At 39.7% G+C, this 13078-nt stretch overlaps 2 protein-coding genes and 1 non-coding gene across 6 annotated transcripts in view; 2 read left to right on the top strand and 1 right to left on the bottom strand.

Moving 5' to 3' along the window:
• ankhd1 (ankyrin repeat and KH domain containing 1) overlaps nt 1-3891 on the top strand; it is a 41887-nt gene extending 37996 nt beyond the window's left edge. For 2 of the 4 annotated variants that reach the window (XM_067376770.1, XM_067376769.1), the window contains exons 29-34: nt 7-1664; nt 1958-2122; nt 2240-2494; nt 2667-2842; nt 2967-3131; nt 3216-3891. In XM_067376770.1, the coding sequence (XP_067232871.1) occupies nt 7-1664; nt 1958-2122; nt 2240-2494; nt 2667-2842; nt 2967-3131; nt 3216-3275 (2479 nt within the window). In that variant the 3' untranslated portion in view covers nt 3276-3891. The remainder of the gene's footprint in view (nt 1-6; nt 1665-1957; nt 2123-2239; nt 2495-2666; nt 2843-2966; nt 3132-3215) is intronic. The other 2 variants (XM_067376768.1, XM_067376767.1) reach the window with 1 other exon arrangement.
• Nucleotides 3892-5104: 1213 nt separating this feature from the next.
• On the top strand, nt 5105-9295 carry eif4ebp3 (eukaryotic translation initiation factor 4E binding protein 3). The gene is made up of 3 exons (XM_067376771.1): nt 5105-5335; nt 6939-7091; nt 8754-9295. The coding sequence occupies exons 1-3, from the start codon at nt 5203-5205 to the stop codon at nt 8783-8785; spliced, it is 318 nt and encodes a 105-aa protein (XP_067232872.1). The 5' UTR covers nt 5105-5202; the 3' UTR covers nt 8786-9295.
• Nucleotides 9296-12990: 3695 nt separating this feature from the next.
• Nucleotides 12991-13072, bottom strand: trnas-gcu (transfer RNA serine (anticodon GCU)). The gene has a single exon. It is a non-coding gene; the product is annotated as a tRNA-Ser (tRNA).
• Between the last annotated feature and the right edge of the window lie 6 nt (nt 13073-13078).

Below are 13078 nucleotides of genomic sequence, written 5' to 3'. Positions count from 1 at the left end.
TTGCAGAGGTGGCACAGAGTCCACACGGCATGCGGTGCAGCTGATCAATGCGCTGATCCAGGACCCAGCCAAAGAGCTAGAGGACCTGATCCCTCGTAACCACATCCGGCCACCTGGCGCAAACACCAAAATCAGCTCCACCTACACAACCTCCACTGGGGCCACAAGCACTACTGCAGCCAGTTCAAAGGGCCTGCCATCTGTAGTGCCCTCCTCCAGCATGTCGTTCCAGTCCTCCACCAACTTCACAGCTCAGCAGGCTGGCAAGTTAGGCAAAAGTATGGCACCAGGCGTCAGGCCCCCATTCGTTTCTTTGCCACCACTTGCTTATGCTCATCCTCAGCTGGCCCTTCTAGCAGCCCAGACTATGAACCAGATCCGCCATCCTCGATTGCCCATGGCACAGTTTGGTGGCACTTTCTCATCCTCTCCCAACACTTGGGGTCCTTTCCCTGTGCGTCCTGTGAGCCCTGGTAGTGCTAACAGCTCACCCAAACACAGCGGTAATTCTGCACTGCGTCCTGCCAGCTCTGCTCCGGCCCACACTGAGCATCTTGCTGCTCCCATGTCCAGCACCTCGACTCCCACTGCTTCCACCTCTTCTCCCACCAGTACCGCATCTGTTAACACCCCCACGCCTTCCTCTGTCAGGAAGCAGCTTTTTTCATCAGAGCCCAAGTCTGGGGCTGGAGTTGTTGTGGCCACTACCGGCAGCAACACTCCCTCTTCGCAAGTTGCTCCCTCTCCCATCAGCTGTGCTCCCACAACCCCTACGACTCCCCCATCTCCATCTGCGCCCATTGCTCCACCTCCACAGCATCCTCCTCCCCCCAAGCCAGAGCCAGCCAGCCTTAGCACCCCAGCTAAAGAGAAGCCTGTCACAGAGCTCGCCGCACCTGCCACTGGAGCTCCATCTGACGGGCCCAGCCCCTCCGCTCCTCTGCACTTCACCTCATCTCCCTCAGGCCCATCGATGCTAAACGTACAGTCCGACAGCCGGCAGCCGATTGCGTCACACTTCACCTCCAGCTCAGAACCCAGTTCCTCTTCCTCAACTCAGCCAGGATCATCTCACCCTGTCACACGCCTGCCACCTCCGACCTGCAGCAGCACAGTCACTAATACCAGCAGCACCTTACCTCATTATGCCACCCCCACTGCACCTGGTGTGACTCCCCGCATGCAGCCACCCACACCCTACTACCCAATGGCTCCAGGGACCCTGCAGGAGCAGCAATCTGTGTTTGTGCCTCCAGGAGCCCCACAGGAGCCCCTCAAACAGCAGCAACAACAACCTCCATCTCAGCCTAACATGGCTCCAACAGGCATGCCACCTCCCTCACTTCCAATGTCCTCCACCATGGGCATGATAAACGGCTCTCAAATGCACCTGCACAGTGGAAAAGCGCAACTGCCCCCCAACTTTGGTCCTGCAGCTCTCTTCAATCACTTCAGCAGTATCTTCGACAGCAACCAAGTGGGCAACAACCAGGTTTGGGGTGCCTGCCATCTACCTGCACGTACTCCACCAGAGCAGCCCTACAGTGGCCCACCTACCGCCTATATAGGGGGAATGGGGCAGATGGAAAATGTCATGCCTCCTGACGGCTCAAAAGCTCCAGGGTATCGCTGCACCTCACAGCGGATGGTTTCCAGTCCCATTGGTGAGTGCAACCTTTAAATCAAAAGGGTGTCCAGTTGTGCTCCGGGAGGGCCACCTTCCTGCAGAGCTTTTGTTTCAACATGCTCCAACACACCCACATGGAAGTTTCTTGTAGTCCTGAAAACCTTAACTAGCTGGTTCAAGTGTGTTTATTTAGGGTTGGAGCTAAACTCCATAAGAAAGGTGGCCCTCCGAGAGCAGGATTGGACACCACTATTTCTGATGACCTCGAGTCTTTGTTTTGTGTGGTCAAATCCTCTTGAGTAACACTCTTGTATTCACTCTCTACCACAGGAATACACCCCATGGACAACTCCATGTCCTCGTCCACTGCGCTCACCAGCTTTACCACAAGCATATCTGCCAGCCCCGTGTTCCTGCCTGGTCCTGCTCCTGTGGGCACACCTTCCTTCAGCCGCCAGCACTTCTCTCCCCATCCCTGGAGTGCCTCCACCTCTTGTACGTCAATAAATATGTCCTTTTAATGCAGATGCACCAAGCACAGCTTCACTTTTTATAAGACTACAGTGCTCATGTGTTCTTTCTGGTGGTCTCTTCATTTCTCATTGATTTTAGGCGAGTCTCCAGTGCCCTCTGTGTCTTCCGGGGCATCATCACCTCTTTGCACATCTACGGTGACTCCCACTCTGATCCAGGCAAAACCTAGTAGCTCCAACCAGCAGGACCGCAAAGTGCCCCCTCCCATTGGAACTGAGCGCCTGGCCCGCATCCGGCAAACTGGCTCTGTCAACCACACCATGCTGCCCACCAGCTACACCCCACCAGTTGGACAGGGTGGCATCTGGTCTTTTGGAGTGGGCAGTGCCTCCGGTGAGTTTGTGACTGAGATGTAATGGGAATTTAGGAATTGTTCTACATGTTATGAAATGGAACATATTCCCATATTCAAATTCCGGGACAATTGTTTTTGCTTCTATAACTAATAGTGGGTAGTTGTTATTGGATCTGAAGAACTTAATAAATATGTCTCTGTTCTTCACAGAGACAATGTCAGGCTGGTCTCAGCCCCTGATGGGAGGGCCAGTGATGCACCAGCAGATGCAGGAGCCATCAGCCTTCTCTCAGCACCAGGCTATGGAACGAGATGATACTGGGATTGTGGCTCCTTCTAATACTTTCCACCAACCTTTGCCCACCAATTTCATGGATTTTCCAAAGGTACACTGTACAGAGAATCTCTTTTTAAAAATATTATTTTTTGTTGTTTTATTAGTCCCATTCAAGAAGGAGAATTTTAATTTGTAGTTCCACTGAAAAATATTTTATTTCATGGACTGTATAGGGGCTGCCAATGTCAATGTACGGTGGCACGATGATCCCTCCTCACCCTCAGATGGCGGAGGGTCCCGGAGGCCCGGTATACAATGGTCTACACACTTCTGACCCTGCCTGGAATCCCATCCTAAAGGTTGTTCCCAATTCTGCTGAGAATTCAGACCCACAGCAGGTAATTGCTCTTAGCAGGCCTCAACTGAAATGATAAATTAGAGCCCCATTTGTTGTCTAACTTTTGAAATCCTTGTTGTTGCAGGTATGGCCAGGCACTTGGGCCCCACATGTGGGAAACGTGCATTTGAATCATGTCAACTAAACAGTGATCGAGAGGCCTAGGAGCAGTAACAAGAAACACGTTAAAAAGAACAAGATAATTACCTAATTACTGAGACGTGGTATTAACCTAGATGTGTCCCCCAAAAAAATGTTAAACAAGTTAAGAAATTTGAGAGATGGACACCCTCGATGTGCCTAACTAAAAAGAAAGAATCCAGTGTGGGATTTAACGTTTTTGCCACTGTCTATGAACAAATCGATTGCCTGTTCAACAGGATACATTCTGAGTAGTATAGCCATTTTGACATTTAAGCCCCACGTAAAAGTGTTCTTGGTCAGCAGGGCTCAATAGGACAGTGCGCTATTTATACACGGCCAAGACCTAGATGATTGCGTAAAGAATGAAATCAGACCTTTTAGAGTGGTAAATACCTGTATAATTGTTTACATACTGAAAAAAGGGTTAAAAATGAGAGTAAATTTCATGTCGTATAGTGGCTCTACTTTATGTAGCCTGTATTAATGTGAAATATTTACCTTAATATTCAATAAAAAGTTGGAAATGTATCTGCTGTGAGTTATTTTGATGATTTGATGGATTGTCAGTGATTACCAATGTAAAATCAAAGCTGCATATTTCAAGTATGACCATTTCTTGTGCAGCTGTATATGGTAAGGCACATTGCTTATTACTGGTTAGAGAAGTAAAACTAGTGTTGGATGGTAAATCCAAAGAAAGATGGTATTTCTGGGATGTAACTAGATGACAGTTTTCATAATTTGAGATGTCTGTGTTGTGAAAATATATCAAGAAATTTTTCGTAAATATCTCATAGGTCAAATGTCTTAATCTTAAAGGATTAGTTCACCCAAAAATGAAAACTCTGTCATTTGTTCCACACCCGTAAGACCTTCATTAATCTTCGGAACACAAATTAAGATATTTTTGTTGAAATCCGATGGCTCCGTGAAGCCTGCATAGGGAGCAATGACATTTCCTCTCTCAAGATCCATAAAGGTACTAAAAACATTTAAATCAGTTCATGTGAGTACAGTGGTTCAATATTAATATAATATCAATAATTAGTAAAGTGACAAGAATATTTTTGGTGCACCAAAAAAATGGCCGATTTCAAAACACTGCTTCAGGAAGCTTTGGAGTGTTATGAATCAGCTGTTCGGAACGCCAAAGTCATGTGATTTCAGCAGATTGGCGGTTTGACGCGCGATCCGAATCATGATTACACATAGAAGATTCATTTATGCTCCGAAGCTTGTCACTTTATAATATTAATATTGAACCACTGTACTCGCATGAACTGATTTAAATATGTTTTTAGTATCTTTATGGATCTTGAGAGAGGAAATGCCATTGCCGACTATGGAGGCCTCACGGAGCCATCGGATTTAAAAAAAAATTATCTTAATTTGGCATATTGGCAGTGGTGTAAAGCATTTGAGAGAAGTAAATTTCAGTATGAGTAAAATACTTAAGTACTGTTAAAATACGATACTCAAAGACTTACTCACTCGTATTGAAATTGGTGACTTGTAATGGAGTCATTTTCGCTGTAAGGTAACTGTACTTTAGTATGGTTTTCAGGTACTCTACACACCTCTGCATTATATAGGAGGCAAATGTAGAGTGGACAAGTCATGCTTTTTAGTACAGCACATATTGTTTTGTCATATCATGTGCCCAACTGAGTCACTCATAAAACCTCGTGCAGTTCAAAGAGTTTATATTCCATGAAATAGCTCTAAACACTTGCTCCCTAGAGGGCCTCGGCGCTGCTCGTCAGAGGGGTGGATTCATCTTTCTGATTGGCCAGATTTGATAGTTTGCTGCACGTGAGAAATCTCCTCCCTAGCACGTTCCGACATGTGGAGTGTACAGACACTCAGCGCTACTGCAGATCAAACAAGTCTTTAGCGTTAAAGGATCGAGTTTAAATTTCGGTTCAGTCATGTCAAGCAGCTGCGAAGCTTCGTCTACCTGCCCGATTCCAAGCCGCGCCATCCATGAGAAAAGCTGGTCTCCACTCCCGGACAGCTACAGCCAGACTCCAGGAGGAACTGTGTTCTCAACAACTCCTGGTGGTAAGATGCAGACCTAATGTATTTGTTTTTTTCGCAGGATGTATTTTTGAGCTAATGCTTTGCTATGTGTGAGAGTCTTTCCACATGTTGCTCGAGCACACTTTTGTATGACGTGCTCTTATCGTTTGAACTGCGCAATAATAACGCCAGAAACCATAATGCTTACAAGCGGTCTGCTGCCTTTTTAAACGATTCTGTCATTTACTCTCAGTGGTTGCAGCTGGATTTAAAGGTGTTTTTTCTTTCTTTCTCCAAATGATGCACATATTTGGCTGTAACTTTACTAAATTTTTTTTTTTTTTTTTTTTTTTTTTTACACCTAATAGTTTAATTTGTCTGCTAATGTCCAAAAGTGAACACGTGCATCACAGGACGGAGAATTGTAATTTGACTTCTCTGAATAAGTTTTCACCGTTTAGCGACGATTTATTACATTTTAGAAAAATGGTCGACTCCTTTGCTTAGACTATTTTAATACAATTTTATATATCGCAAATATTTTTTTTCGTACTGTTAAGTATACACTGATCAAAAATGATGCATTACAAAATAAATATATAATTTTTACTTTCAACTTTTTTTATTTCCTGTTTCACAGACATGTCAAGACATCGAAGACATTGTTGTGGTCTTCTCTAATAAGTAGGCCTAACGTTACATTAATCTTTGCAGAAATCTTTTAGAGGCAGAATTTGAGAGATCACCATTAGTCAACTTTATGGACAATTTTGGTCGTAATTTGTATTTACAATGAATATTGAAATTGAGGGGGAAAAAAAAACGAAATCCATGTAATTTTTTTTTTTTGTAATGGGATTTATAAATTTTATGGGTAGTTATCAGAGGCAAGGATGAAATAAAATCTGTTCATAACAGTAAATCTATTCATAAAGCCATTTTAAATTAAGGAATGGTAAAATTAAACGATAAAATTGTTAGTACTTATACAGAACTGAAGTTCCTGTAGAATAAACACCATGCTATATCATAGCACCTCAACTGTCAATATTGATCACGTGACTATTAAAGCTTACATGGAGAAATGTGTTTGAAACTAAGTCGGTTACTAAGTCAGCCATTGCATCAGTCAACTTTGTACTTACAGCATTTTTGTCATTAAAAACCCATCCTGCTTTGACCATATCTAATGTGTGCTTGAGCTGCCAGAGATGTTAAAAAAAGATAGTCATATCTAAGAGCTAATTATTTCTTAAACTTGCTTATTTTAATTAATGTTTTAGACATTCTTGATAGAGCCAGACCCCTAAGTCTGTCCAATCACAGTGGGTCTTTATGCAGCAAAGGGTGATGTTGCTACATTTTCTTGCTGCTTGGGTTACTACAGGACATCTAAACAGGGGCACCTTGTTTTTATGAGTGTTTTCACCTGAAGGCACTTTGGTCAGTTCTTCACCCTGTTTCCATTACACCAACATGAGCTAAACTAAACTATGGGCTTTCACTTGGGTGACATAACATGTTTTTTGAGCAGAGCACAACAGGAAGAAAATCCCTTTACGCAAAGAATGCTATGAACTTGTGCCAATATTTTCTTTTATATAAGGCTGAACCTCTTAAACTAATATTGGTATTTTCCCTGCAGGAACTCGCATAATATATGATCGAAAGTTTCTCTTGGAATGTCGAAACTCACCAATCGCACGCACCCCACCCTGTTGCCTCCCCCACATTCCAGGGGTCACCAGACCCTCTCTGCAACCAGCAGAGCAGGAGGATGACAGCAAAGATCTATCTGGTAAGACACTACAAGTTTTCTTTCTTTCTTTGTTGTTTTCTTTCTTTCTTTGTTGTTTTCTTTCTTTCTTGTTTTCTTTCTTTCTTTTTTTCTTTTCTTTTCTTTTCTTTCTCTCTCCAGACATAAGAAGAATGTTCTATTTTTAAAAAAACAACAACCCCATCAATAGCTCTCACATGTGGCCTAATGTATACCTTTTTCGATTTCCTCAAGCAAAACCTGAGGAACAGGTTTAAGCATATTCTCAAATGATTGCACCATTTTTGTATTGCCGCAAGTCGAAAAATACACTTGCATGGCACGTTAGGGTTGTCAACTGGATACAGTATGTGAAAGAGTAAGTCTTGTGTGAATTTCTATAGTACATGGGTCAATGGCAAATGAAAGTGATCATAAGGATATAAAGAAAGCTCTTTTAAATATTAAATATTAAAATATATTAAATATTAAATATTAATTTTTAAAATATTTTTTCATCCCAAGTTCTTAGAAATGTACTCTTTGTATTCATGCTGATTTCATTTGATTTTGAAAACTTTCATTTTCAAAAAAGGTTTCAGTTTAAAGGGATAGTTCACCCAATAATGAAGAAAAAAATATATAATTATCCCATTATTTACTCACCCTCAAGCCATTCTAGGTGTATATAACTACCTACATTTTTTTTTTTCTTTTTATATGCAGGTCCACATTTGCAACCATTATAAACCTTGGCAGACTAAGGATAATTTTAAATATATCTCTGATTGTGTTCATCTGAAAGAAGATGGTCATATTCACCTAGTATGGCTTGAGGGCAAGTAAATCATGGGATCATTTTTATTTTTGGGTGAACTATCCCTTTAATGTCAGGTGCTGTAACCATAAATTAATGAGTAATAACATTTTCCTTTACATCAGGAATACACATTTTATAAAATGTATTATTATTATTATTATTATTATTATTATTTATTTATTTATTTATTTTACCATGAATTAGTATTAAACCTGGTCTCTCTATAATATCACACTTAATGTTTTAGTGTTTTATTACTTTTGATGATTTTATTATTTGAAATTGTAATAAAACATTATGCCAAACTACTAAAATGTAATTCTTGTAATGAGGCTTTTTTTTCAGAATGATAACAAGACCTTTATATCACCCTGATGTTTTTACCTCATGCCCCTCCAAAAATAGCGTAAATTCAGGTTAATTAGGAAACTTTTCCCCAGTCATCTCAATGGCACAAAGTGTCCCAATCTATCAAAATAATTACTTAAAAAAAAAAGAGGTGTATTTCACTGTCATTTTTAATGTATTTTTAAATAATAAAAAAATAGATCCAGACAAAATAAAATTAGCATAGCATTATATATATATTGACCCAAATGTCAAAAGTTCCACTTCAGTTTATTTTTTCTTCTCCAGTCTAAGCTCAAGGTCACATTTCGGTGTGACTGAAGTCACTTCATGAGAAAAGCAAACAAAAATGCATCTGACCTGCTCACTGTTGGAAAGTCTGATTTCCATATCAGAATATCCACAGGGTGTACTGTGCTTTGTGTGAAAGGGGTGACACCGTTCAAAGTATTTTTATTTTATTTTTTTAGAAAGAGATCACAGTGACAACCTTTTGAAACTTCTAACTCTCTCTCTCTTTCTCTGTTCCTTCTCAGTTGATGACAGCCAGTTTGTGATGGATATTTGATGGACATCTCCAGCTCCTGTGGAAAAATGGACCGTCTCAGCCTGTTCTACCAGTGCTCATGATCTGAGGGAAGATCACAACAGCTCCCTTCATTATTGCCTCCGTGCTTTATTTTTTTTACTTTACCTAAATAATGAAATGCTCAGAGCAAGTGTCTCTGTTGTGGGGAGGAGCATTTTGAGTTTGGTGGATATTTTGTTGAAAATGCAGCTTGTGCTGTTGTTTTATCAGCAGCTGTGATTCAGTGCCTTCCTTACTCTTCCTTTTTTTTCTTTTTTAAATAACCATTCGGAAGGTGACTATATGTAATCTATATTTTTAATATCTGAGAATAGTTCAACTGCAGCTATTTAATTTTTATAATGGATTAAGGACCCTATGAGGGGCATTTAAGAAAATCCAGAATGCCAGAAATCAGGAGTTGCAGTGACAATTTTTGTACTGTTCTCTGCATACAAGATGACATTTTGGAATAAAACTAAACAAAACACAAGTCTTTGACTCATGTCTTCTTTAAGTGTTTAAAATGACCTATGTCATGTTATGTCATAAAATGACCTATGTTCACTCCATTCACTTCTATTTTATGCATTTTTTTGGAGAGCAAAGGCAAATTTATGCTGCAAGTTTTGCCAATAGAATTTAACTTCTATCGTACTGATTTTAGTGATCCATTTGTAGAAAGAATATTGTAAATATCACTTCTTTACCCTACAACCTAGATCCCATTGTTCTCATCAGAACATAGTGGCAACAACAGTGTCCTGTCTGATGTCATGTGGTGCAAAGTACAAAACCATGGCTCCTGAGAACCAGAACACTGTAGTCATGTGGGAAAGACTTTTATTAAAACTCATTGGAACATGATCAGTTAATTGTCACTGTAATGTAGTCAGGTCATCTGTAATATCAGGAGTGCTTTTGTTGGTGGATAAGATGCCTGTTTTGCATTTTAACCTAGTTTTAGATCAGGCAAAAAAATTTTTAAAATGACATGATGCAGAATAATACATGTTCCCATGCATGAAATATTAGCTGCAATGAGGATGTGAAGAACCTCTCAATGGGCATATTATGAGCTCATAGCAGATACAGGTCCAAACCATGGTCCAAATGTCCATGTTTTCTTTTTAACTGTCATGCACGATCAGCTCCAAGCCCATAGATTGGTGTAATGTCCTCTCAGTCTTTACTCCTTCAATACAGAAAGTCCTAAACATGGGAGAATTTGGCCACACACACCCTGTCCTGTTCCTAGAATGTCACTTTGTCGATACAGAGAAATATTGAAGTGCTGCCAGTGCAATGCACATTGAACAGTCATTCTGTCCCTGAACGAAGAACAGCAGCTACTGGCCAGTTCTTCTGATAGCAATTGGTTTCTCATGAGCTAAACGTGTCTGAGAATGATGGTGGTTTTCCCTGGTTGTTCAAATAATTTTTCTGATTAAAAGGTTCACAGGAATGTACTTTCTGTGAACTTTCTGTATTTCTGTTGGTTCCATATGATTTTTAAATTTTTTAGACCATTTTCAAGAAATGTTTAAGCTTAAAGGGTTAGTTCATCCAAAAATTCTAATAATTACTCACCCTTATGTCGTTCCACACCTGTAGACTTTCGTTCATCAGAACACAAATTAAGATATTTTTGATGAAATCCGAGAGCTTTCTGGCCTCCGATAGACTGCAATGTTATTACCACTTTCAAGGCCCAGAAAGGTAGTAAAGATGTCTTTAAAATAGTCCATGTGACTACAGTGGTTCAACCTTAACCGACTAGAATCTTTTTTGTGTGCAAAAAACAAACAAAAAAAACTTTATTCAACAATTTCTTCTCTTCCATGCTAGTCTCCTACACTGTTCATGTTGTAATCACAGTGCAGCACTTCCAGGTTCTACATGGGAAAGCTGCCTCAGTGTTGCCACCAGCTAAAAATTTTAATATTTTTTACTGCACCTTGAAAAAAAATGTGAGCGTACACATTATTATTATTATTATTATTATTATTATTATTAAAACAACAAAACAACGTTTTCAAGGAGCATGTAACATTTTACAACCTAAACTAACCAAACTCCGTATCTGGCGGTTATTTTGAAAGACTTTTATTTAGCCGCATGGTCAAGATCCGCAGATTGTTTTTCTTGCATGTTTCTTTGTTGGTCACACAACTTGATTTCTGATTTGACTGACAAAAGTTTGAGTAAATTATATATATATAATTTCCCTTTACTTTATTTGGTTTAGAATTAGACCGTTTTGTTATTGATAATCTTGATTTTGAAAGTGAACACGGACATGGCTCGGTGCCAGCAGTTTGGTTAAAGCACGTGAGATGTGAACTCGCATGATGTCACAGAGACAGCAGCGAAAGACCTGCTGATAGTGTCTTTGGTACACAAAACCACCTGTTGTTTTCTTTAACACTCCTTATCATTGTTCTCAGCCTCAACCTTGAGACTCAACCCTGGAAGTTCTTCTTGATGTGGTCTAACCGTCTAACCGGCATCACGTAATGTTTACACGAGCTGGTGCCGGTTTATTTTTTTTAATCTTTTTTCCCCTCTCAAGTTATTTTACAGTAATTTGCGTCAGATTGTTTTTTGTCAATACTGAGTTTGATTGCTACCTTGACTACCATTTTGAATGTTCATGTTAATTTTTTTTTTTTTTTTTTTTAGCTAAACATTGCATTTCCTGATGTGACTTTCTTTAGCATGTAAAGCCTTACGATTTGAAACATGAACTCATAGCCTATAGTCATATTAATGTATTCATGCTTCCTTCAGTCATGTTATACGTCGGTATAAGAAAACACCAGTAATACACTTACCCACCACCACACTTTTACTCAGCACCTATATCACATGTCATTCCTAAACAAATGCTTAAACACAGATGTTTGCAATCTGTCCACGTAGGCTACTAACATTTTAGTAGGCCTAATACATTATATTATATTATATTATGCAAATTCTCCCTCCAGCATTTCAACGGTCCTAGCTACTGAGGACAAGCGGGTATATCCCAGCTAACAATTTTTGGTTCCCAGAACGTTCCGGGAACGTTTGTTTCTGGTTCCCAGAACAAAGATTCTAACGTTCCCTGTTGGATCTCCAGGAAAGTTTTCTTTACGTAAATAGAACGTTCTCCTTAGGTTGTAAAATGATCCCAAAAAAAGAACCTGCAGGTAACGTTCCCAGAACGTTCTCTTTAGGTTATAAAAATAAAACCAAAAAATAACCAGCAGGGAACGTTCTCTTTAGGTTATAAAAATGAACCCAAAAAATAACCTACAGGGAACGTTCTAGGAACGTTCTCCTTAGGTTGTAAAATGATCCCAAAAAAAGAACCTGCATGGAACGTTCTCTTAGGTTAAAAAAGGGAACCATTAGAGAATGTTCTCAGAACGTCGTTCCCCCAAAAAATAACCAAACGGGAACCATATGGGAACGTTAGGGGAACGTTCTGTGTTTACTGGGATAGGCCTAAATATAGTAGGCTATAGGCCGAGTACTAGGCTAGAAGCCTACTATCCATATAGTAGCCTACTACACTTAAAAAACATCTGAAATGCTGACAAAACATGTTCAAATATTAATTTAGTATTTAATATTAATCATATATAGCATGTAATTTAATTACTTTCCCCTTGAAAAGTAAAGTAGCCTAATATTACTCTTCACTTTTCTGTAATTTAATTAGTTACCTAGTTCTGATGTAATTGCATAAATATTCTATAGACTATAGAACAATTAAACATCTAATGATAAAATGTATGATTTTGTAATTAGTACAGTAATCTTAATTACACTGTTGAAGACGTAATTGGTAGCTAATTAGCCTAATTTTTTTTTGAGTAACTTACCCAACACTGAAAGTTATAGGCCTAGCATTTTGCAACATGTTAATCCTGTTCTTCAGTGCCATCTAGTGGTAAATCGAGGCGCTGTGTCAGGAGTTCGGAATGCACAATTTTACTGATACAATTAAATAATAGGCCTATATTCATTTGGTTTGTAAAGACGCTTTACCAAGAATTTATTGACACATTTGCTGATACAACGCGATTAAAACGTCTTCAGGTTACACGTTTGAAATAACCATTGATTTATTTATTTATTTGTATACACGTGACTTAAAAGCCCACTTCGTGTTTTTAAGGGTTTTAGGGTAAATTAGCTATAATCATAACAGAAATCTCCGACGAGGATGGGATTCGAACCCACGCGTGCAGAGCACAATGGATTAGCAGTCCATCGCCTTAACCACTCGGCCACCTCGTCATACTG

Source organism: Chanodichthys erythropterus, chromosome 22 (assembly GCF_024489055.1).
Source record: "Chanodichthys erythropterus isolate Z2021 chromosome 22, ASM2448905v1, whole genome shotgun sequence".
NCBI lineage: Eukaryota > Metazoa > Chordata > Actinopteri > Cypriniformes > Xenocyprididae > Chanodichthys > Chanodichthys erythropterus.
The sequence above is the reverse complement of the archived record's forward strand: the minus strand, read 5'-3'. Positions and strand labels throughout refer to the sequence as shown.

Excerpts from the sequence above, each read along its gene's own strand:
- eif4ebp3 (XM_067376771.1), top strand. The coding sequence starts at position 5,203 with ATGTCAAGCAGCTGCGAAGCTTCGTCTACCTGCCCGATTCCAAGCCGC. Across the intron at positions 5,336-6,938 it reads GTTCTCAACAACTCCTGGTG|GAACTCGCATAATATATGAT; the intron begins GTAAGATGCAGA and ends TTTTCCCTGCAG. Across the intron at positions 7,092-8,753 it reads TGACAGCAAAGATCTATCTG|TTGATGACAGCCAGTTTGTG; the intron begins GTAAGACACTAC and ends GTTCCTTCTCAG.